At 48.9% G+C, this 24312-nt stretch overlaps 1 protein-coding gene across 2 annotated transcripts in view; it reads left to right on the top strand.

The window, feature by feature from the left end:
* STK32A (serine/threonine kinase 32A) overlaps positions 1–24312 on the top strand; it is an 89739-nt gene that overhangs the window by 53093 nt on the left and 12334 nt on the right. For both annotated transcript variants that reach the window (XM_035105322.1, XM_035105324.2), the window contains exons 7-9: positions 2626–2715; positions 11803–11900; positions 15051–15167. In XM_035105322.1, coding sequence (XP_034961213.1) covers positions 2626–2715; positions 11803–11900; positions 15051–15167 — 305 coding nt within the window. The remainder of the gene's footprint in view (positions 1–2625; positions 2716–11802; positions 11901–15050; positions 15168–24312) is intronic.

A 24312-nucleotide genomic window follows, 5' to 3' on the forward strand; every position in this document is an offset into this window, starting at 1 on the left:
AATTTTGCTCTTGGTTTCCCCCTCAGCCATTGTTTTTTGCAGCATCTCTATCTATATTTAGACCACTAAGATTGTGCTTGTTTTCCAGTCACTTGCTCTCTCCTTGGGAATGGTCGTTCAAACGCAAGCTCAATCTGTTGCACCTTTGCTACATTTATGCCAAACTGTGGGTGCTTCCAGACTGTCTCTATTTTTGGGTGGGATTCAGTCTCCCCCTGGCAAATTCAGGTTGCATAATTGAGGCTGATTTGGAGCTCTTGTGAAACAAGCGCACTTCTCCAAAATATTGGATTATATATATATATATATTTGCAACATGGAAGGTGATGGAAAAACACACTGGAAAGTGTGGAATGACACTTCCTTTGATGCAGCACCATCTGAACACCCACAAATAAATACGAATGGATGCTCCCTCCCTCCCCCCCTCTCTCTTTTTAAAATCATCTAATGTCCCTGCAAGCAAATCAGGCTGAATGTTCATTAATCAGATTGTGTGAAAGCACTCTGTGTGAGAAAGAGGTTATGTTAGGGCTGACTTCAATGGGCAGGATCAGCTGGACGGAGGCAGGTGGTTTTTTGGGGGGTGTGTGTGTAGAAAAAATGGTGTTGGTACTCACTACGAAGTTGTTACAGTAATTGCCACACTTTTAACATTTGGGGGGAAGGTTCTGGCACTGCATATCCTTGAGTACCCCCAGAAAAAAGGGGGAGTTCATAGCTTTCCCTTTCACTTGGTGGGGGGACGACTTAATTTTGGTTGGTAAACATTTTTTAAAGTCTCATACCATTATACCGAATGTCCACAATTTAATGATTGTTGACATTTACATCTGCATGCTGGTAATTCCAGATAAATTTCGTTACTATCTAAATATACATATATACATATATTTTAGTCCATATATGTATACATATATTTTATATTTTAACTGTGCTTCACTGATGAAATATCTCTTTAAGTTTTTCACCATTAAAAAAATTAGTCAGGGATTGTCAGCATTCACAAATGAATATCATGTTTTCAAACATTTCTTTAACATGCACAACACCTTGCGTTTTTTCATACTGTTTTGGTAGTTTAATGTTAACAGCATTTTTATTTAGGTTTTTTAAAAGGTTTTTTTAATCAGCTCTAGAGTCTAAAACCAAATTGGATCCACAATTATTTATGGTGCTGCTCAGAAAATTATATTCACATCTTATGTGTGGTAGTAACTACACCAAGCTTCTTCTCAAAATACTAAAAGTTAAGATATTTCTGTGTGAGGTGTTCCTCATAACACGCTTTTTTAATAGTTCAGTTTTACAGTTTACTGTTCCAATTACTTCTGCTTTTTAAGAAACCTGGGGTTGTATTTCAAGAATTAACTTCTGACAAACAAGACAGCCAAAATGCCATCTCCCTGCTTCTTTCCCAAAGAATATCAAAGGTTGAATAAAAATAATGGCATCTATAATTCATTATTTTATTAATGCAATTTCCCGCAGGGAAACGAGAGCAATAGAGAGGAAATGAAGAGTGATGCAAGGATGGAATATTGCCTTGGCCTTTCACTGCCTCCTCTCTTAAGAGTTCTCTGAGGAGTCATTTTGGGATTGCCTTTTCTTTTCTCTTTTTCACTCTACAGCCACAAGGAAGGGGGCACCACAGTGTCTGATTCTCTAAGATTGTTCAGGCTATGCATGTGCCGCTTGCCAAATCAATTGCTGGGGAGGGGGCGCATGTCAGATGTACTCTGACACCATAATTCATGGTTTTCTCATACTGGAAGTGATAGACTCTGAGGGAGAATAGCCCTTAAAGCATTCTCCCCGCCTGCTGAGATTATGCTTCTAATGCAGCCTTTCTCAACCTTGGATCCCCAGATGTTGTTGGACTACAACTCCCATCATCCCTGACCACTGGTTCCTGCCAGCTGGGGGTGGTGGGAGTTGTAGTCCAACAACATCTGAGGACCCAAGGTTGAGAAAGGCTGTTCTAATGCAAAAAAGGCATCAGCAGCACCAAGTGGGTACATTTGCTCACCCAAAAAACTTCATTGTGGTTGGTAGAGAACCATAGCAGAATGTGCTGTCCGACCATCTTTGAGCAGTTTGCAGGTACTGAAGTATGCTTGAGGTGATCATGGGAAACATTCCCCTGTAGGAATCACTTCTTCTACTGCCACAATTTATTTATAAGTCCCATTTTCACTCTTCCGTTGAGCAAATAGAGTACTCATTTGCTTCAGCTGGGGCGAGATTTTGGCTTTGATTTCTGATCAGCAGTGCCACGGACGCGAACCTCCGAGCCTAGGGATTTACTGTGTTGCTTTTATTATAGCACCTTGCCAGCTCAACAGCCAGGGTACTTTTTATATTTCCTCCTGGGCTGTTCGGTAAGGGAGTTGATAGGTGTTGGCTTGTGAATCACATTGCACTTTCCTGCATTGGGGCCTCAGTGTTTAACAGGAAAAGTTGCAGGGAAGAGAGCAAATTCAAAGGACATAGTGCAAATGATTGATACTCTTTGCTCCCTGTTTCCTTGTAATTATATATAGTAAAATGAATAGCCATGAGAATGGAATGTTATGTAGATGTGAGATGCTCATGTAAAAAATGGTTTCTTTACCTCTCCCTTAGGACATGTGCATGTCACAGACTTCAATATTGCCACCGTGATAACAAAAGACACTCAGGTCACCACTATTGCTGGCACTAAACCATATATGGGTGAGTAGCTAAAAATTAAGGCACAGTTTACTTCTGTTGGTAATACCTTTTGTGAGGGACAGGGGATATCGCGAAGTCCCTCCCCTCCTGAGTTCAAGCCCGTCCCCGAGCAAAGGGGAAAGCAGGGAGAGTTCCGATTCCAGTGGGGAAGCAGGAAGTCGTGTCCGAGGCTCAGGCAAGGTAGAGGAGCCAGGGTCCCAGGTGGGACAGGAAGGGGCAAGTAAGGGGGGAAGACCCATCCCCCCAACTCCAGAATTACGCAGGAAGAGGAGGGGCAAGAGGATGGGTCTGCCAAAGCTTTTGTGTTGGAGAAAGACGCGCCAAAAGCCATTAGGAGGTTCTGAAACCGACTGACAACATCGCTCCGTGTAAATAGCAATGACTTGAGCACTGTAAATACGCAGCACCAATAAAAGAATAAAATGCAGAGCTGCGTAGCGTCGTTACTCTGAAGTAGTCCACTCCGGCCACTGTGACAGCAACCTCCTAATCATTTTTGGGCTACTTTGGAGTTGCCGGGATGAGCGTGTCAGAGGCGGAGAAGTGGCGGCAGATCGCTGAGCAAGCCCAGCTAGAACTGCAACAGCTGTCGCTGCAGGCGCAGGGAGAATTGAAGGCAGCTAAAGAGGAGACTAAGAAGGTCCAGGACGACCGGCTACAACTTGCGGAACAGGTGAGAGAGCTCCAGGAAAAAGAGCAGCATTTAAGGGCGGTGGCGGTAGACCTCCAAAACAAGCTGGATGCAGAGAAAAACAAGGCGGGAGGGGCACCCCAAGTCCAAGTGCTGCCAGGAAGGAGAGCCGGGACCCTAGTAAGCAAGTTCAATGGAGACCCGAAGGAGTTTCAGGGCTTTGAGACTGAGATTGTGTATGCTCTTGAGCTGCACCACGATGAGTTCCCTGATGATGAGCACAGAGTAGCGTTTATTGTGGAGCACCTTACAGGGGCGGCCAGGGAGTGGCTAAGACCGTTAATTGCAACAAGGAATCCTTGCATGAAGAATGTCAAACTATTTCTAGAAGGTTTGAAAACGATGTATTCGTCCGATAGTCATATGGACCAGACTAAGGAGGAACTTCATAATTTACGCCAAGGAAATATGACAGTTCGCGCGTATTGGGCGAAATTCACCATGCTGGTGCACAGATTGGGGTGGGATCTGGAGTCTGCCCCAATGCAAGCGGCGTTTTACTTGGGGTTGCATGAGGAGGTGAAGGATGAGCTCTCGAGAGGTCCAAAGCCCAGTAATATGGATCAACTGAGCAAAGCGGCTCTGGCGGTGGGGGTGAGGCAGGAATCCAGATGGAGCGACAAGCAAGCAACGCGCGCAAAGCGGGCTTGGTTCCCACGGTCGCAGGAGAAGCCACTCCCTCAACAACCCTTTCAAGCCACGCCTGGGGCCAGTCAGGACCAGGAACCCATGCAGATTGATAGCGCGCGCGCGCGGGCTTTTCAAACCCCAGCGGCGCCAAGACGCAAGGAGGGAAGGGGTGGGAATTGCTTTCTCTGCAACTCCCCCCAGCATCTCGTCAGAGACTGCCCACATCGCAGGGAGTGGCAAGGAAAGGCGGGAACGGTTGTGCCCTCCCCCACTGACGCAGCACCACAGCAGGGAAACGGGAAAGCCTGGCTGCAGGAGACAAGGGGCGGCAGCCAGGCACAGTCAGCAGACAACAGCCCCAGCCCACCCACCCGCACAGAGAGGAGCAGAGCCAGCCCACCCCTCCCAGAGCAGGAGTGGTTCTAGAAGTGACGCTCACGCTCCCAAATGGCTATCCATTGACGGTCCTCGCCCTAATTGACAGTGGTGCCTCAGCCAACTTCTTCTCGAGAAACTTTGCAGAAGAGCACCAGATCCAGCTTCTGCAGCTGGATTTTCCTCTGCACGTGGCAACCATTGACGGCAGAGAGCTGCTGGGAGGGGCCATCACTCATCAAACCCCCCCCATGAGAATGACGGTTGGAAGGCACTCAGAGACACTGGCATTCAACGTCACCACCATCTCAGACCCCCCAATCGTTTTGGGCATGAGCTGGCTGGCGCGCCACGACCCCTCCATAAGTTGGCATCAGAGATGCATCACTTTTGGATCGGACTTTTGCCTGGAACATTGCATGCAGCACCAACCAGGGGAGGGGCCTCCGATAGCCACGGTGGCCACCATGCACGTCAAAGGGGGTGAGGCGATACCCAAACCATACTGGGACCTGCAGGAGGTCTTCAGTGAAGCGGAGTCCGACCACCTGCCCCCACACAGGCCTTTTGACTGCCAGATCAACCTGGTGCCTGGGGCAACTATACCCCCAGCCAAGCTGTACGCCATGTCAGACCAGGAACTGGAGGATCTGCGCGCTTTTATCGACAAGAACCTCAAGCGGGGGTTCATCAGAGAAAGCAAGGCAGCAGGGGGCAGCCCGGTCTTCTGGGTGGACAAGAAAGACACGCAACAGCGCCGTCTTGTGGTGGATTTTAGACGGCTGAATTCGGTGACAGAGCCAGTGGCTTTCCCCATGCCCAGAGTGGATGATCTCCTGACAGCGGCACGCAGAGGCAAGATTTTCACCAAGCTAGACCTGAGGGGGGCGTACAACTTGATCAGGATCCGGGAAGGCGATGAGTGGAAAACCACGATGTTCACGCCTCTGGGCTCTTTTGAATATCTGGTGATGCCCTTCGGGTTGCAAGGGGGCTCAGCATGCTTCCAGGCCTTCATGCACCACGTCCTGGGGTCCCTACTCTTCAGGAAATGCTTGGTCTTTCTGGATGACATCCTTATTTACTCCAACGACCCAGTGCAGCACGTGAAGGACGTCAGGGAGGTGTTACAGCGCCTGAAGGAGAACCACCTGTATGTGAAGCTGGAGAAGTGCAAGTTTCACACCAAGGAGGTGGACTTCCTGGGCTACAAGCTGTCAGACAAGGGGCTGGCAATGGACAAGGACAAGGTGCAGACCATCCTGGACTGGCACAGCCCCAGGACGCGCAAAGATGCCCAACGCCTACTAGGCTTTGCCAACTTCTACAGGAAGTTCATCAAGAACTTCTCTCGAGTTACGGCTCCCATCACTGACTGCCTGAGAGGCAAGCAGAAGTTCAGGTGGACACCAGAGGCGCAAGCAGCGTTCGAAAGCCTCAAGAGGGTGTTCGCCTCAGACCAGAACCTGTTCCACGTGGTTCAGGACGCGCCCCTACGCATTGAAACAGATGCTTCTGATAAGGCTGTGGGCGCCATTTTGTTGCAACTGGACGCCAACAGAGAGTGGAGACCCTGTGCCTTCTTCTCCAGGAAGTTGACCCAGCCCGAGCGAAACTACACAGTTTTTGATCGGGAACTTCTTGCGATCCACGCGGCGTTCCAGCACTGGAGACACTTCCTGGTGGGCGCCAAGCACCCCATCCAGGTGTGCACAGACCACAAGAACCTGGAGTTCTGGAGAACTGCCAGGGTGCTCAACCAGCGGCAGATACGGTGGGCGGAGTTCTTCTCGAACTTCAACTTCTCCATACACTACATCCCAGGAGAGCAGAATGTCAGGGCGGATGCCCTCTCCCGCAAGCCAGAGTACATGGAGGAGGAGGCGCCACCAGCCCCAAGGCACATTTTCCCCCCGTCGGCATGGTCCTGCGGAGCAGCAGTGGTGAGCGAGGCAGAACTCACAGCACTGACGGCAGCGGATGAATTTGCCAACCGCATCTTCAGAGAACTGAGAGGGGGGAGGGAGCAGGCAAAAGACTTTGCAGAACGCAGAGGGCTGCTTTTCTACAAGGGTGCGCTGTACCTACCCACCACCCAGCTTCGACGTACGGTCCTCAAGCAGATGCACGACAACCCTACAGCGGGGCATTTTGGAAGGGACAAGACCACTCACCTAGTCATGAGACACTTCTGGTGGCCAGGGGTGAGGGAAGATGTTCGAGACTATGTAAGGGGCTGTACCACCTGCCAGCGGGCGAAGGTGGTCAGAGCAGCGCCACCAGGGTTGCTGGAGCCCTTAGCCACACCACACAGGCCGTGGGAAGTGGTGTCCATGGACTTCATCACAGATCTGCCTTCGTCCAGGGGTAAGACTGCAGTGTTGGTGGTGGTGGACCTCATGTCCAAAATGTGTCACTTTATACCGTGTGCCAGGGCAGTCTCGGCAGAAGAGACAGCCAAACTGTTTGTTGATCACATTTTCAGACTGCATGGATTACCTTTAAGGGTTATTTCGGATCGTGGCCGCCAATTTGTTTCCAGGTTCTGGCGGCGGCTCATGAACCTCCTGCAGGTGGAGGTCAGCTTGTCGACGGCTAGACACCCGCAGACCAACGGACAAGCGGAGAGGGTCAACGCCATTCTGCAGCAGTACCTGAGATGCTACGTCAGCCAGCGGCAAACGGACTGGGTGGATCGCTTGCCACTAGCAGAATTTGCCTACAACAATGCAGTGCACGTCTCCACAGGGGTGTCGCCCTTTAAGGCCAATTACGGGCGCGACCTCAGATCTTTCCCAGAGAGGGAGAGGGAGGAGGAGGAGGAGGGCCCACAGGCTGAGGATTGGGCAGAGGAACTGGAGACGGTGCACCAGCAGCTCAGAGAACACTTGGAGAGGGCCAAGGAAGCGTACAAAAAGGGGGCAGATCGCCACAGGCGACAAGGGGAGGTCATCAGGGTGGGGGACAAGGTGTGGTTGTCCTCGGAGGGCCTTCCCACCAGAGGGAGGTGCAAAAAGCTGGCACCCAAATGGCTGGGCCCCTTCACGGTCACGCAACAGGTCAACCCGGTGGCATACAGGCTGGCACTGCCAGAGGACATGAGGGTGCATCCAGTGTTTCATAGATCGCTGCTGTCGCCGTACAGGGAAAGCAGCAGGCTCAGAGACAGCGAACAAACCCCCGAGGGAGGGGGGGAGAGGGAAAGCAGGGAGCAACTCAATGAGGCCACGGCCATCCTGGATTCAAGGTGGGGGGTGGGGGGCCTGGAGTACCTCATGGCATGGGAGGATGCTCCACCGTCCCAGAATGAATGGGTTCCCGCCACTCAGATACAGGAGGAATTCTTGGTGGAAGAATTTCACGCCCTCTTTCCCCACAGACCCAAGCCCTGGCACATGGAAAGGGAGGGGGAGGAGGAGGAGGCACGGGAGAACAGCTCACCATGGCGCTGGGAAGCGGAGTTTGAGGAACCAGAGGATGAGGTATGGGTGTCGCCAAGATCCACCCAGTCAGAGGAAGGAGCAGATTGGCAAAACATTTTTACCCCCACCAGCTCTGACGCCACGGACTTTTTGGGATTCCCGTCCTCCCAGGCGGAAGGGGGGGGCTCGCAGGACTGGGGGGAGGTGTTCACACCAACGGGCTCGGAGAGCACCGAGTTTTTAGGCTTCCAGTCGTCACCGACACATGGGGGGGGCCTGGGGAGGGGTGAAGGAGAGCTTGGGAGGGGGGTGGATGTGAGGGACAGGGGATATCGCGAAGTCCCTCCCCTCCTGAGTTCAAGCCCGTCCCCGAGCAAAGGGGAAAGCAGGGAGAGTTCCGATTCCAGTGGGGAAGCAGGAAGTCGTGTCCGAGGCTCAGGCAAGGTAGAGGAGCCAGGGTCCCAGGTGGGACAGGAAGGGGCAAGTAAGGGGGGAAGACCCATCCCCCCAACTCCAGAATTACGCAGGAAGAGGAGGGGCAAGAGGATGGGTCTGCCAAAGCTTTTGTGTTGGAGAAAGACGCGCCAAAAGCCATTAGGAGGTTCTGAAACCGACTGACAACATCGCTCCGTGTAAATAGCAATGACTTGAGCACTGTAAATACGCAGCACCAATAAAAGAATAAAATGCAGAGCTGCGTAGCGTCGTTACTCTGAAGTAGTCCACTCCGGCCACTGTGACACCTTTGTTCTAGGGTTGTGCTCTGAGCATTTTAATTCTAATTTTGTGCAGGTATTAAAGCAGTTTTGCTTCTTCTTCTTCTTTTTAAGAAGCAAAGGGCAGCTTAGAATAGACTCCATCCAGCCAGACACATGGAACCAGCAAACTGGTCCCACCTCTTCCAACTCCAGCAGAACGGTCCATCTCATTGCTGCCTATGTGCCTAAAATCTTAAGAGTGTAGGGCAAAATTGCATGATTGGTTCTTGGGTTTTTATGTGAGAGATGTATGCTTCAGTTCGGTGGGCAGGCCCTAGAGTGATGATAAAAGGTGGCCCAGCCCATTGGGAGAAGCCTTTGAAATATCATCTGAACTAGCCTCCAAACTATAAATGAATATACAGAATATTGATGCATCATCCTCAAATGACTGGCACCCCCTCCCCTGTTTTTGGCTACCAAGAAATATAATGAACTTATTACATACTCTTTGAGAATTTAACAAGTGCTCACTTCCAGGAATTGTCTGTTTAACTTGGCTGTTTGAGGTAGTGGGTTTTGTGTGTTGGTACCCTCCCTTTGATCACTTATTTCATATGGTTGTATTTTTCCCATGTTTGTTTTAATTTTGAATGCTTGTTTATTATTACACTTATATACCACTTTTCCTCCAAAGAGCTCAAAATGGTGCACATGGTTTCCCCTCTTGCCTTCTCACAACGACCTTGCTAAGGTCACACTAAGGTCACACTTGCTAAGGTTAGGCTAAGAGACTGTGTGTGGCCCAAAGAACTTTACAGCTGAGTGGGGATTTGAATCCTGGTCTCCCAAGTCCAAGCTTAAGGGGCCACGGTCTTCCACTTCAGGAGGGCACCATTTCTATGGGTCAGACACCAGAGTTAGCATCTCCCCTCCCAGCACTTAAGCAGAAGTTAGGCCACTTCCATTTAACAATATTAAATGATGTTTTGGTGGCTATAATGCATGCATCTGCTCAGCAGCTACAAGCATTTTATCTGTGATCAAGGGGGAAAAGGAGAGGTACTTTCATGCATAGATAGATAGATAGATCAAACAGTCAGCCAAAGTGTGACCTGGAAATTGTGATTCATAAGTGTAAAAACTTGTACAGAACCAGAGAACGTAAGCATGATGAGTCAGTTCCCCAGTGCTCCGTGGATTTGTGCAGTGACCTTCTGAACCTCAAGAACATGGCAGAAGTCTCCCAGCTCATTTTCTTGATGGTAGTTTTGGTTAGGTGACAAAAGCAGAAGGATGCCATACCGCCTTCATCTTCTCTTTTAGAGGACAATGAGAACATTCACAGAAGAAGGGGCAGACTTTTGTGCTTATACTGCCCCCCCCCAATTCTCATTCCAAATATTGCTTAAGTTTCTCCCCACACCCAAAAATACATTGTTTGAAAATACTTTTTTGCCTTCTGCATTTGTTTGTATACCAGTATTTGCTGGGGATATTTGTATTCTGCGATTGATCGCAATGGGTCGTGATCCAAATACAAATGACAATAAATCATTTTTAAAAATCATAAACCATAAAGCCAGTTTAAACAGTAGAAGCAGGTGCAAGGAAGCTCAGAGTGGGCTACTCGCCCCAAGTCAATTAACTCATTAAATACTCATTAAATACACTAAAAATGCTTGGAAATGAATATCCTCCACACTTCCAAAGGGAAAGCATTCTCTGTAAGAGCCTGCTTATGATGGTTGAATAGAATTCTTAATCTTGCAGTGAACTTGGTTGCAATTGTTATAAATATGGTCAAAATTCAAAACGTGTTCAGCAAAAATGGCTCTTTGATTAACAGATTATTATGGAAGTATGGGAGGGAAGAAGTACATTGGCAGTCTATGGATATAACTTTTTAGATGCATGTGCACCAGACGAGAGATGCATTTGTTTCTTGCTCAGAGATCTAACTTCTCTAGAAGGCAAAACCTAAAGAACTCGTGTACATGTTTGTTGACAGATGTTTAAAGCTGTATCTCTCCGAAAGGCAAAATATTGACTCCTTCTGATAAATAAAGTGTCAGGGCTGAGCCATAAGCAGCTGTAAGAGGGGAACGGGGAGCTAATGACTGAGTCAGAGAAACTGATTCAAGGGACCAGGATAGGACTCAGAGCTCCCGTAAATGTCACCCCAAAACACACCAGAGCCAGAGATCTGATTATTGTAATCATCATGTTTATTGGTAGGTGTCAGGGGATTGTTGCGGCTACTCTCGAGTAAAGACGCTCCAGTCCGTTCTGTCTTTTAAGGTTTTATTATGCATATTATTTACAGTGCAGAGATAGCAGAAAACATGACCTCCCAGTCACTCGCAGAATCCGGCAATGGCGCCCTTCTGCTCCGGGGCCAGCATAATAGCTTGGGCACCCTGAAACGCCGCCCTCTAGCCCTATGTTTGGGCTCGCACCGCAATTTGGGTGCCGGAAACTGCTGAGCTCCCTGTTCCCCTTGTTGGCTGGGGCAGTGCCTGGGCTCTGGAACATCGCTGAGCCTTTCCTTCTCCATTTGTTGGCTGGAGCAGTGCAAGGGCTCTGATGTCTCGCTGAGCCTTCCCTCCTCCATTTCGCTTCCTCCTGACCCGCTGCTACTGCTCTTGCTGGGTGAAGTGCTGGTCAGGATGATGGGGGGGAGGTTCCCTGTAGGGACTCTCCCTGACAGTAGGCTACATTTCCATGAGATTATACCCAAAGCGGTTCAAAAAAATCAAATGAACAGCGATAACATTTTTTAAAAATTTACGTAAATTATTTTTAAAAATAAGAACAATTGCAGCTAATCATACTGTCAGTATAAGTAAAGCACCATTTAAAAATAACCCATTCAGTAGTGGATAAAACAATACAAATAAACTAACCTTATTTAACAGCTTAAAACTGAAGAGGAGGCAGACTAAATCCTAATACAGTACAGAAATAAAAATAGTTGTTGATGTCCCATTTTCACAAGGCATTCCACAAGGCTTAGGCACGCACATTAGACAGAAGCTTTTCTCCCAGCTCCCATTTCTTTTAGTTCATTTCCCGTAGCTCACTGTTGCCCAGGCAAATCAGGAAGCCCTTCTTGACTAGGTGGGCCCAGTAGCCAGCCAGCCATGGCCCCCAAAGTGCCTGTCTCTATTTGGACATTTGGAATATATGCTCACACCAATGGAAGCAAAGGCAATAATTTTGCTGTAAGATTCCTAACGAAAGCAAATAACAACTTTCTCTTTTTCCCCAGCACCCGAGATGTTCAGTTCTATAAAACCCATTGGCTATTCCTATGCTGTTGACTGGTGGTCATTAGGCATTACAGCCTATGAACTTCTGAGAGGCCGGGTACTGTACTGTTCATTTATATACTTTATTGCTCTATACATCCATTAATCCATTGTTTTCAGGTTGTCCAGCTCTCAAGCTCTGTGTCCATTTTTATGATAGACTCATTAAAATTCCAGAGAGAATCACTACTGTTTTAAAAAAGGAATTATCTTACTGATAAATATGAATTTCTGATATAGCAGCTGCTATAAAATATACCATGAGTTCAGCAGGAACAAATGTAGAAAGATATTTTACAATTGCAGAATGATCCTGCGGTTTGAGGAAGAAATGGACCGCTGTGTGTGAATTACTAATCCAACACATTTCATGTTCCAGCTTGTCTTGCTGCTGCTGGTCTGGATGACAACATATTTCCAAAATGTTTTCTGGGAGTCTTTAGAAGTTAGGTCAAACCAGTAGGCAGAATGGAAACTTTATCGCAATGGATACACCTAAAAGTGTTTTTAAATAAATAAATAAATAAATAAATAAATAAATAAATAAAACTTTGTGATCAGTATGTCGCATTGCTAACATATAGAATATTAGCATCAATTTTGTGATAAACTAAGCGTGAACAGTCCCATTGATTGCAGCCCTGGAGATACATAGGCAAGTGAAGGTGTGGGAGGAGCACATGCTTAGCTGGAGACGTTAATAATATTTTTGCTGCAGCCGATCACCTTGCACCACCTACAAGCTGCTCAGCAGAGTAATAGCTGCAGTTTAAAAAAAAGCGCATTTTGCTGCACATGAGCTTCATCTGTGACTATCCAAGATTGCAGCCTTCTGTTTGATTTCAACCTTAAAAAAAAAGCAGGAAAAGGCTTCTGTTTTGTTTTGCTCTTGTTAAATAATTGTATTTATACCAGTTGGATCTTTTGGTAAAGTAAGCAGGGCAGAAATAATTTAAACCTCTGCTTAAAATTGCTTCTTTAAAAAGTCTCATAGTTTTAAATTTTAATTATTTTTAATTTAATTAGTTTTAATTAAGGCTACCTTAGATTTTTTTAATCCAAAACAGCTCTTCTAAAGCATCCAAAATGTTACGTCATTTAAGTCACAACTGCATGTTGGTGGGGGAATGAAGTAGCCCAAGTTTAGATATCATTTCAGTACCCACTTTGTTTCTGGGGAAAACAAGAAAGGCAATCTTGTGTTAAAATATGTATACATGCAGCTGAAGATAGATATGTTTTATTTGTGAATGTGCTGCTGGCTGGACAGAATTGTATATTTGTATTCAGTCGTTTCCACCACCCATTTAGATTTAGTTAAATATATAAGCTATGCATGTGGTTGCTGCTAATAAGAATCTAAACAGCGATTGAAAAATCAGTTCCTTACACTGCTGCGCTTTACTTCACATGTACTTTGCCTTTTCAGTTGCATGTTTTCTTCCACATGCCTGGGGCCTGTATGTCTCCCAAAGTCAGTGTTCCCTAAAGCGGTCTACATTTTTTAGGGTTAGATATTTGCTTCTCACTCTCCTGTTATACATGGGCATTTTTCAATAACCACTTGCTAAGGTTGTCAGCAAGAGTGAAAAGCCCTGAATCCAACATTCAGGTATTGGTGACCTGGAAAGCAGTAATGCGTTCTAAAGCTTGCTTTATTGGATTTCTACTCTGCCCAAAGGAGTCCTTTGACATAGCAGGAAATTAAAACATTCATGCCTTGTTACCATACACTACAGTCATGGTGAAGTATTCCTCCATCTTCCCTGTAAAGAAAAAAAAAATACTGTAGAGTTAAATCTTATGAATAGAAGTTGCTTATAATAATTCAGAAATGTTATTGTATCTAAATCTTTCCTGGAACCCTGGCAGACTTCTTGCCCATCATGTATCACCTTTGAAGATCTGTACTAGTCATGGCTGAATGTTCTGGCAAATGGGACATAGGTAAAAATCCAGAGGACGAGAGGGTTGTTCCCAACAGTCCTTATGTATCTCCCCATGCCGGGAGTCTTAACTGAGCTGCACAGGAGAGGCAGGCAGGAATGCAGGTTGTACTCCAGCCTGAACCCAGAAATGTGCTAGTTTTGCTACCTGCTTTTGCACTTGGGTGATTTTTGTCTTCTGATATCGGTTTTTAATCTGCTACAGTTAAGAGATTTAGATGTGTCTTAGGTAATTTTATTATTTGTGATATTTTTATAGATTCTTTTTAACATTTTGGTAGTTGCCTTCAGAAGGGCATCCTCTTTCTATACAGAAAATACTAACCATAGCTGTCCAGGAGTCACATATATTCCCACCGTCTGTGCTACTTAAGGTGGCTGTGCTGTAAGTTAGCTGCCCATGATCTCTACGGACTGTTTGAAACTGCCCTCCATAGTTTAACTCACTCTTTCCAGAGGCTATAAGGTCAGCCACTTTTGTTTTCATGAGATGTTTGGCAAACCATGGTTTGTCGTTAGCTTAGTGCATCATGGTTTGTTAGCACAAAACGCAGCGTGTTCCTGGGTTATCCTCATTGTAGTGGGAGGAGCAAAGTGGGAGTCCCCTGGATGTCTCTTGTCAGCTTGCACTTCATGCAAGTGTGACTTACCAAACCATCCTTTTATGGCTTAGCATGATATGCAAACATGGTCAATGTCTGTTTCTTATTCTGCTGGTTCTGTTGCCTCAAAGGAGATAAAAGTGAAAGCTTACCTCAATGGCAGTTAAGCTCCGACTCCAGACATAAACAGGATAATGCAATCTTTAAATGTTTCAGGGAATATTGAAAGAATGTTGTTTTCTGTTTTTTAAAAACAGCAGTAAATTGATTTCCTCTGCACTCAGGCTGTCCTAGTGAAACGCTGGTTGGATGACAGTGCAAAGCCTTGATCCCTTCCCTTACATTTTGCTTTTCCAATGTAGCTTTGTTGTTGCTGCTGCTGCCCTCTCCTGCACTGATCTATTTACTTCAATTGAATTAGGCTCCCCAGTGACTGTAGTTCAATGGTTCAATTGAGAAGAACAGCAGGGCGAGATGGAGGAGAGATGTGGGTGGGAACAGGAAGAATGTGGGCTTGGAAAAAATCAGCACAATGACTACCTGATCAGAGGTCATCTACTTAGAAAAGATCTAAAAAAAAATAATGTAGTTTTTGCAGCTGCTGGATGAGGGATTTGTTTCAAAATTTATTTGCTCCCCACCCCCTTTTCTTCTTCACAGAGGCCATATCACATTCGCTCTAGTACTGCTGCAAACGAAATTGCCCACATCTTCAAGACAGCCACAGTTATGTATCCTGCTGCTTGGTCAAAGGATATGGTGTCCTTAATCCAAAAGGTAAGTGGGACATATTTTTAGAAGAGGGCTGACTTCAGTAAAGAGAAGGGTACTTGCTTTAGAACAGGTGTGGGGAACCCCAGCCCCCCACAATGTTGCTGAACTACTATTACCATCATTCCTGGCCATTGTTGTTGTTGTTTAGTCATTTAGTCGTGTCCGACTCTTCATGACCCCATGGTCCAGAGCACGCCAGGCACTCCTGTTTTGCACTGCCTCCCGCAGTTTGGTCAGACTCATGTTGATGGCTTCGAGAGCACTGTCGTCCTCTGCCGTCCCCTTCTCCTTGTGCCCTCCATCTTTCCCAACATCAGGGTCTTTTCTAGGCAGTCTTCTCTCTTCCCATGAGGTGGCCAAAGTATTGGAGCCTCAGCTTCACGATCTGTCCTTCCAGTGAGCACTCAGGGCTGATTTCCTTCAGAATGGATAGGTTTGATCTTCTTGCAGTCCATGGGACTCTCAAGAGTCTCCTCCAGCACCATAATTCAAAAGCATCAATTCTTCGGTGATCATCCTTCTTTATGGTCCAGCTCTCACTTCCATACATCACTGCTGGGAAAACCATAGCTTTAACTATACAGACCTTTGTCGGCAGGGTGATGTCTCTGCTTTTTAAGATGCTGCCCAATTCCCTTCAAAGTCTGGTAAAGAATCCCTGATAGATGACTGTCACAGTGGCCGGAGTGGACTACTTCAGAGTAACGACGCTACGCAGCTCTGCATTTTTATTCTTTTATTGGTGCTGCGTATTTACAGTGCTGAAGTCATGCTATTTACACGGAGTGATGTGGTCAGTCGGTTTCAGAACCTCCAAGTGACTTTTGGCGCGTCTTTCCCCAGCACAAAAGTCTTGGAAGCCCCATCCTCTTTCCCCTCCTCTTCCGGCGTAATTCTGGAGTTGGGGGGATGGGTCTCCCCCCCTTACTTCCCCCTTCCTGTCCCACCTGGGACCCTGGCTCCGCTACCTTGCCTGAGCCTCGGACCCGACTTCCTGCTTCCCCACTGGAATCGGAGCTCCCTCTGCTTCCCCCTGTGGTCGGTGATGGGCTTGAACTCAGGAGGGGAGGGACTTCGCGATATCCCCTGTCCCTCACATCCACCCCCCTTCCAAGCTCCCCTTCTCCCCTCCCCAGGTCCCCCCCAGGTGTCGGTGACGACTGGAAGCCTAAGAACTCAGTGCTTTCCGAGCCCGTTGGTGTGAACACCTCCCCCCAGTCCTGCGAGGCTCCCCCTTCCGCCTGGGAGGACTGGAATCCCAAAAATTCCGTGGCGTCCGAGCTGGTGGGGGAAAAAATGTGCTGCCAATCTGCTTCTGCCTCTGACTGTGTGGATCTCGGTGACACCCATATCTCGTCTCCCGAGTCCTCAAACTCTGCTTCCCAGCGCCATGGTGAGCTGCTCTCCCGTGCCTCCTCCTCCTCCCCCTCCCTTTCCATGTGCCAGGGCTTGGGTCTGTGGGGATAGAGGGCGTGAAATTCTTCCACCAAGAATTCCTCCTGTATCTGAGTGGCTGGGACCCATTCATTCTGGGACGGTGGAGCATCCTCCCATGCCATGAGGTACTCCAGGCCCCCCACCCCTCTCCGTGAATCAAGGATGGCCGTGGCCTCATTGAGTTGCTCCCTGCCTCCCCTCTCCCCCCCTCCCTCGGGGGTTTGTTCGCTGTCTCGGAGCCTGCTGCTTTCCCTGTACGGCGACAGCAGCGATCTATGAAACACTGGATGCACCCTCATATCCTCTGGCAGTGCCAGCCTGTATGCCACCGGGTTGACCTGTTGCGTGACCGTGAAGGGGCCCAGCCGTCTGGGTGCCAGCTTTTTGCACCTCCCTCTGGTGGGAAGGCCCTCCGAGGACAACCAAACCTTGTCCCCCACCCTGATGACCTCCCCTAGTCGCCTGTGGCGATCCGCCCCCTTTTTGTACGCTTCCTTGGCCCTCTCCAAGTGTTCTCTGAGCTGCTGGTGCACCGTCTCCAGTTCCTCTGCCCAATCCTCAGCCTGTGGGCCCTCCTCCTCCTCCTCCCCCTCCCTCTCTGGGAAAGATCTGAGGTCGCGCCCGTAATTGGCCTTAAAGGGCGACACCCCTGTGGAGACGTGCACTGCATTGTTGTAGGCAAATTCTGCCAGTGGCAGGCGATCCACCCAGTCCGTTTGCCGCTGGCTGACGTAGCATCTCAGGTACTGCTGCAGAATGGCGTTGACCCTCTCCGCCTGTCCATTGGTCTGCGGGTGTCTAGCCGTCGACAAGCTGACCTCCACCTGCAGGAGGTTCATGAGCCGCCGCCAGAACCTGGAAACAAATTGGCGGCCACGATCCGAAATAACCCTTAAAGGTAATCCATGCAGTCTGAATACGTGATCAACAAACAGTTTGGCTGTCTCTTCTGCAGAGACCGCCCTGGCACACGGTATAAAGTGGCACATTTTGGACATGAGGTCCACCACCACCAACACTGCGGTCTTGCCCCTGGAAGAAGGCAGATCTGTGATGAAGTCCATGGACACCACTTCCCACGGCCTGTGTGGTGTGGCTAAGGGCTCCAGCAATCCTGCTGGCGCTGCTCTGACCACCTTTGCCCGCTGGCAGGTGTCACAGCCCCGTACATAGTCTCGAACATCTTCCCTCACCCCTGGCCACCAGAAGTGTCTCATGACTAGGTGCGCGGTTTTGTCCCTTCCAAAATGACCCGCCGTTGGGTTGTCGTGCATCTGCTTGAGGACCGTACGTCGAAGCTGGGTGGTGGGCAGGTACAGTGCACCCTTGTAGAAAAGCAGCCCCCTGCGTTCTGCAAAGTCCTTTGCCTGCTCCCTCCCCCCTCTCAGTTCTCTGAAGATGCGGTTGGCAAATTCATCCGCTGCCGTCAGTGCTGTGAGTTCTGCCTCGCTCACCACTGCTGCTCCGCAGGACCATGCTGACGGGGGGAAAATGTGCCTTGGTGCTGGTGGCGCCTCCTCCTCCATGTACTCTGGCTTGCGGGAGAGGGCATCCGCCCTGACATTCTGCTCCCCCGGGATGTAGTGTATGGAGAAGTTGAAGTTCGAGAAGAACTCTGCCCACCGTATCTGCCGCTGGTTGAGCACCCTGGCCGTTCTCCAGAACTCCAGGTTCTTGTGGTCTGTGCACACCTGGATGGGGTGCTTGGCGCCCACCAGGAAGTGTCTCCAATGTTTGAACGCAGCGTGGATCGCAAGAAGTTCTTTGTCAAACACCGTGTAGTTGCGCTCGGGCTGTGTCAACTTCCTGGAGAAGAAGGCACAGGGTCTCCACTCCCTGTTGGCGTCCAGTTGCAACAAAATGGCGCCCACAGCTTTCTCAGAAGCATCTGTCTCAATGCGTAGGGGCGCGTCCTGGACCACGTGGAACAGGTTCTGGTCCGAGGCGAACACCCTCTTGAGGCTTTCGAACGCTGCTTGCGCCTCTGGTGTCCACCTGAACTTCTGCTTGCCTCTCAGGCAGTCAGTGATGGGAGCCGTAACGCGAGAGAAGTTCTTGATGAACTTCCTGTAGAAGTTGGCGAAGCCTAGTAGGCGTTGGGCATCTTTGCGCGTCCTGGGGCTGTGCCAGTCCAGGATGGCCTGCACCTTGTCCTTGTCCATCGCCAGCCCCTTGTCTGACAGCTTGTAGCCCAGGAAGTCCACCTCCTTGGTGTGAAACTTGCACTTCTCCAGCTTCACATACAGGTGGTTCTCCTTCAGGCGCTGCAACACTTACCTGACATCTTTCACATGCTGCACTGGGTCATTGGAATAGATAAGGATGTCATCTAGGAAGACCAAGCAGTTCTTGAAGAGTAGGGACCCCAGGACGTGGTGCATGAAGGCCTGGAAGCATGCTGAGCCCCCTTGCAACCCGAAGGGCATCACCAGATATTCAAAAGAGCCCAGAGGCGTGAACATCGTGGTCTTCCACTCATCGCCTTCCCGGATCCTGATCAAGTTGTACGCCCCTCTTAGGTCTAGCTTGGTGAAAATCTTGCCCCTGCGTGCCGCTGTCAGAAGATCATCCACTCTGGGCATGGGGAAAGCCACTGGCTCTGTCACCGAATTCAGCCGTCTAAAATCCACCACCAGACGGCGCTGTTGCGTGTCTTTCTTGTCCACCCAGAAGACCGGGCTGCCCCCTGCTGCCTTGCTTTCTCTGATGAACCCCCGCTTGAGGTTCTTGTCGATGAAAGCGCGCAGATCCTCCAGTTCCTGGTCTGACATGGCGTACAGCTTGGCTGGGGGTATAGTTGCCCCGGGCACCAGGTTGATCTGGCAGTCAAAAGGCCTGTGTGGGGGTAGGTGGTCGGACTCCGCTTCGCTGAAGACCTCCTGCAGGTCCCAGTACGGCTTGGGTATCGCCTCACCCCCTTTGACGTGCATGGTGGCCACCGTGGCTATCGGAGGCCCCTCCCCTGGTTGGTGCTGCATGCAATGTTCCAGGCAAAAGTCCGATCCAAAAGTGATGCATCTCTGGTGCCAACTGATGGAGGGGTCGTGGCGCGCCAGCCAGCTCATGCCCAAGACGATGGGGGGGTCTGAGATGGTGGTGACGTTGAATGCCAGTGTCTCTGAGTGCCTTCCCACCGTCATTCTCATGGGGGGGGTTTGATGAGTGATGGCCCCCCCCAGCAGCTCTCTGCCGTCAATGGTTGCCACGTGAAGGGGAAAATCCAGCTGCAGAAGCTGGATCTGGTGCTCTTCTGCAAAGTTTCTCGAGAAGAAGTTCGCTGAGGCACCACTGTCAATTAAGGCAAGGACTGTCAGGGGATAGCCATTTGGGAGCGTTAGCGTGACTTCTAGAACCACTCCTGCTCTGGGAGGGGTGGGCTGGCTCTGCTCCTCTCTGTGCGGGTGGGCGGGCTGGGGCGGTTCTCTGCTGACTGTGCCTGGCTGCTGCCCCTTGTCTCCTGCAGCCAGGCTTTCCCGTTTCCCTGCTGTGGTGCTGCGTCAGTGGGGGAGGGCACCACCGTTCCCGCCCTTCCTTGCCACTCCCTGCGATGTGGGCAGTCTCTGACGAGATGCTGGGGGGAGTTGCAGAGAAAGCAATTCCCGCCCTTTCCCTCCTTGCGTCTTGGCGCCGCTGGGGTTTGAAAAGCCCGCGCGCGCGCGCTATCAATCTGCATGGGTTCCTGGTCCTGGCTGGCCCCAGGCGTGGCTTGAAAGGGTTGTTGGGGGAGTGGTTTCTCCTGCGACCGTGGGAACCAAGCCCGCTTTGCACGCGTTGCTTGTTTGTCGCTCCACCGGGATTCCTGTCTCACCCCCACCGCCAGAGCCGCTTTGCTCAGCTGATCCATATCACTGGGCTTTGGACCTCTCGAGAGCTCATCCTTCACGTCCTCATGCAACCCCAAGTAGAACGCCGCTTGCATTGGGGGTGACCCTAATTCCCACCCCAATCTGTGCACCAGCATGGTGAATTTCGCCCAGTACGCGCGAACTGTCATATTTCCTTGGCGTAAATTATGAAGTTCCTCCTTAGTCTGGTCCATATGACTATCGGACGAATACATCGTTCTCAAACCTTCTAGAAATAGTTTGACATCCTTCATGCAAGGATTCTTTGTTGCGATCAACGGTCTTAGCCATTCCCTGGCTGCCCCGGTAAGGTGCTCCACAATAAACGCTACTCTGTGCTCATCATCAGGGAACTCAGCGTGGTGTAGCTCAAGAGCATACACCATCTCAGTCTCAAAGCCCTGATATTCCTTCGGGTCTCCATTGAACTTGCTCACTAGGGTCCCGGCTCTCCTTCCTGGCAGCACTTGGACTTGGGGTGCCCCTCCCGCCTTGTTTTTCTCTGCATCCAGCTTGTTTTGGAGGTCTACCGCCACCGCCCTTAATTCCTGCTCTCTTTCCTGTAGTGCTCTCACCTGTTCCGCCAGTTGTAGCCGGTCGTCCTGGACCTTCTTAGTCTCTTCTTTAGCTGCCTTCAATTCCCCCTGCGCCTGCAGCGACAGCTGCTGCAGTTCTTGCTGGGCTTGCTCCGCGATCTGCCGCCATCTCTCCGCCTCTGACACGCTCATCCCGGCAACTCCAAAGTAGCCCCAAAAAGACTTGGAGGTTGCTGTCACAGTGGCCGGAGTGGACTACTTCAGAGTAACGACGCTACGCAGCTCTGCATTTTTATTCTTTTATTGGTGCTGCGTATTTACAGTGCTGAAGTCATGCTATTTACACGGAGTGATGTGGTCAGTCGGTTTCAGAACCTCCAAGTGACTTTTGGCGCGTCTTTCCCCAGCACAAAAGTCTTGGAAGCCCCATCCTCTTTCCCCTCCTCTTCCGGCGTAATTCTGGAGTTGGGGGGATGGGTCTCCCCCCCTTACTTCCCCCTTCCTGTCCCACCTGGGACCCTGGCTCCGCTACCTTGCCTGAGCCTCGGACCCGACTTCCTGCTTCCCCACTGGAATCGGAGCTCCCTCTGCTTCCCCCTGTGGTCGGTGATGGGCTTGAACTCAGGAGGGGAGGGACTTCGCGATATCCCCTGTCCCTCACAATGACCACTCAACTTCTATTTAAAAACGTCCAATAAATGAGAGTCCACCACCTTCCAAGAAAGTCTGTTCCACTGTCAAACAACTATTGACATCAGAACATTTCCCCTAAAGTTTTCTTACAATCTCCTTCCTTGTTATTTGAATCCAGAAAAAGCCTGCTTCATCTTCTGATATTTGAAGGTGGTGAACATATCACCTCTTACTCTGATCTTCTCCAGGCTCAACATATCCAACTCCCTCAAGCTTGGTTTCCAGGCCCTTTATCATCCCGTTTGTCCTCCTCTGCACACATTCTATCTTGTCAATATCCTTCTTAAACTGTGGTGCCCAGGACTGGACACAGACATATCTAGCAAAAAACCCATGTCCCACACCTTCTGAGTGGCAGCTCAGTACAACAATACTTACAGGGGAGGTGTGACTGCTGCAAAAAGCCCATGTCTCACCTCTCCATCCCCACCCCTCACTGTAATTTCTACTAACACAAAATGTGTGACATAACTTTACATGACTTCAGGTTACCACACAAAAGCCACCTACTGCACTTCGTTGTAGAGGCATGAAGAAAAAATTTGCAGAGGACTTATGTTACATCTTTGTATTATTAGATTTTATGGGTATTTAAATACTGCTGTAAATAAAAAACCCACCTCATAATGGTTTTATGTAAAATTACCAGAGAGAGAGAGAGAGAGAGAGAATTGCCTGCTAGTTCAGCATGCTTTCACTTGAGAAGGTTTCCAGACATCACAGTTTCCCTGTGGCAAAGTGACAGTCGAGCTTCTGTAGAGATGTTCACTTGCCATCATTTATTCATAACTTCTATTCACATATTTCCACATGGTAACAGTTTGTCAGCATAAGAATTATCAGAAAATATGGCTGACAGGCATTCTTTATCAGACAGAGGAAATTGGAATGGGATGCCTTTTTGGAAGGTTTGCCGCTGGGAAAGTCTCAGTGCAACTTTCAGTCTCTTTCTTTCTGTAAAGGGAATGTTTTGGTAATGCCTGAAAACATGATTTGATTAAAGGGGAAGTTAATGAAAAAAATGCAGCAAAAAATAATGGGTTCAGTCCATGAAAATCTGAATCTCTGTTCAAACATTCAGTGAGCACAATTCAACAGAAACTTAGGTGGTATTCAGCTAAGTTTCAGTTGACCCACTGAAATAAATAACAGGACCTCATGACTAACTTAAAGTTCCTATAGGTTTCAGTTAATACTTGATTGCAACTAACTGATTAATGCTCAGTATGGGGCTTGCAGTGGGACATCCTTCTCCCCATAGTAGCAATTCCTGTCATAAAAAAAGATTTCAAAGCCAAGACCGTGGTGTGAGAAACATTTGACCCTCCGGATGTTGTTGGACTTCAACTTCCATCAGTGTCAGCCACTGCGATCAGTGGCCAGGGATGATGGGAGCTGTAGTCCAACAATATCTAGAGGACTACAAATTCCCCATCACCATTCAAGATCATTCCAAATAAATTCATTCTGACTGGTATGAAAATGCAATGGAAAAATGTAGTGAACCATTTTTACATAACAAAATATTTTACAATATGGAATAAATGGCATAAGGAGATTCACTTAATTCCTTTTATACCAGATACAGTGGTGCAAATTAATTTGGTCTCACATCCAAGATTGATGGTATAAACAGGACCATTTAGCAATTTACAGTTATGAAAGATGGTTACATTTCTCTCTACCAAATAAGCTTTTTTAAAAAAAGTAAAGTAAGATAATTGGGTTCATTGATATAGGTAACTTGGGGAAGAAGAGACAGACTGCCATCCTATGCATACTAAGTTGAGAGTAATTTCCATTAAGTCAATGGAGCCTTCATCTGAGAAAACAGATAGGTTTGCACTGTTAAAAGAATGGGTTTATATCCAGCAAAGTCTTTGCATTAGCTCAAGGACTTCTGCCTGCTCTGTGGACTTCCTCTACTCATAAAGGTCAAGGTCAAGGGACCCCTGACCGTTAGGTCCAGTCGTGACCGACTCTGGAGTTGCGATGCTCATCTCGCATTATTGGCCGAGGGAGCTGGTGTACAGCTTCCAGGTCATGTGGCCAGCAGGGCCGTCTTAAGCATATCTGGTGCCATGGCGCGAAGATCCCTCCAGCGCCCCCCCCCATTTCCATTAACTAGAAATGGAAATTAAACCAACTTGTAAACATTATAAGGATCAGAATGGAGAGGGCTGGCCCTGGTAGCCAGCATGACAAAGCCGCTTCTGGCGAACCAGAGCAGCACATGGAAACACCGTTTCCCTTCCCGCCGGAGTGGTACCTATTTATCTACTTGCACTTTGACGTGCTTTCAAACTGCTAGGTTGGCAGGAGCTGGGACCGAGCAACGGGAGCTCACCCCGTCGCGGGGATTTGAACCGCCGACCTTCTGATCGGTAAGCCCTAGGCTCAGTGGTTTAACTCACAGCGCCACCCGCATCCCTTCCTCTACTCATACAACCTCCTAAATCTGTTTTGGGCTTTCCCTCAAACCCCAAACCCAGATTTGAGAGTGGGGTGTTGTGGTTCCATATGGGGAGAGGAGAGGTAGTCCCATTGCACAGGTTTAAGTACGTATAGCCTCGGTATCCTCCTATAACCCCCTCAAAAGAGACTATGGAAAAGAAAATAGGTTAATATGTGTGCAGG

The sequence above is a fragment of the Zootoca vivipara genome, chromosome 2 (assembly GCF_963506605.1).
Source record: "Zootoca vivipara chromosome 2, rZooViv1.1, whole genome shotgun sequence".
In the NCBI taxonomy this organism is placed as follows: domain Eukaryota; kingdom Metazoa; phylum Chordata; class Lepidosauria; order Squamata; family Lacertidae; genus Zootoca; species Zootoca vivipara.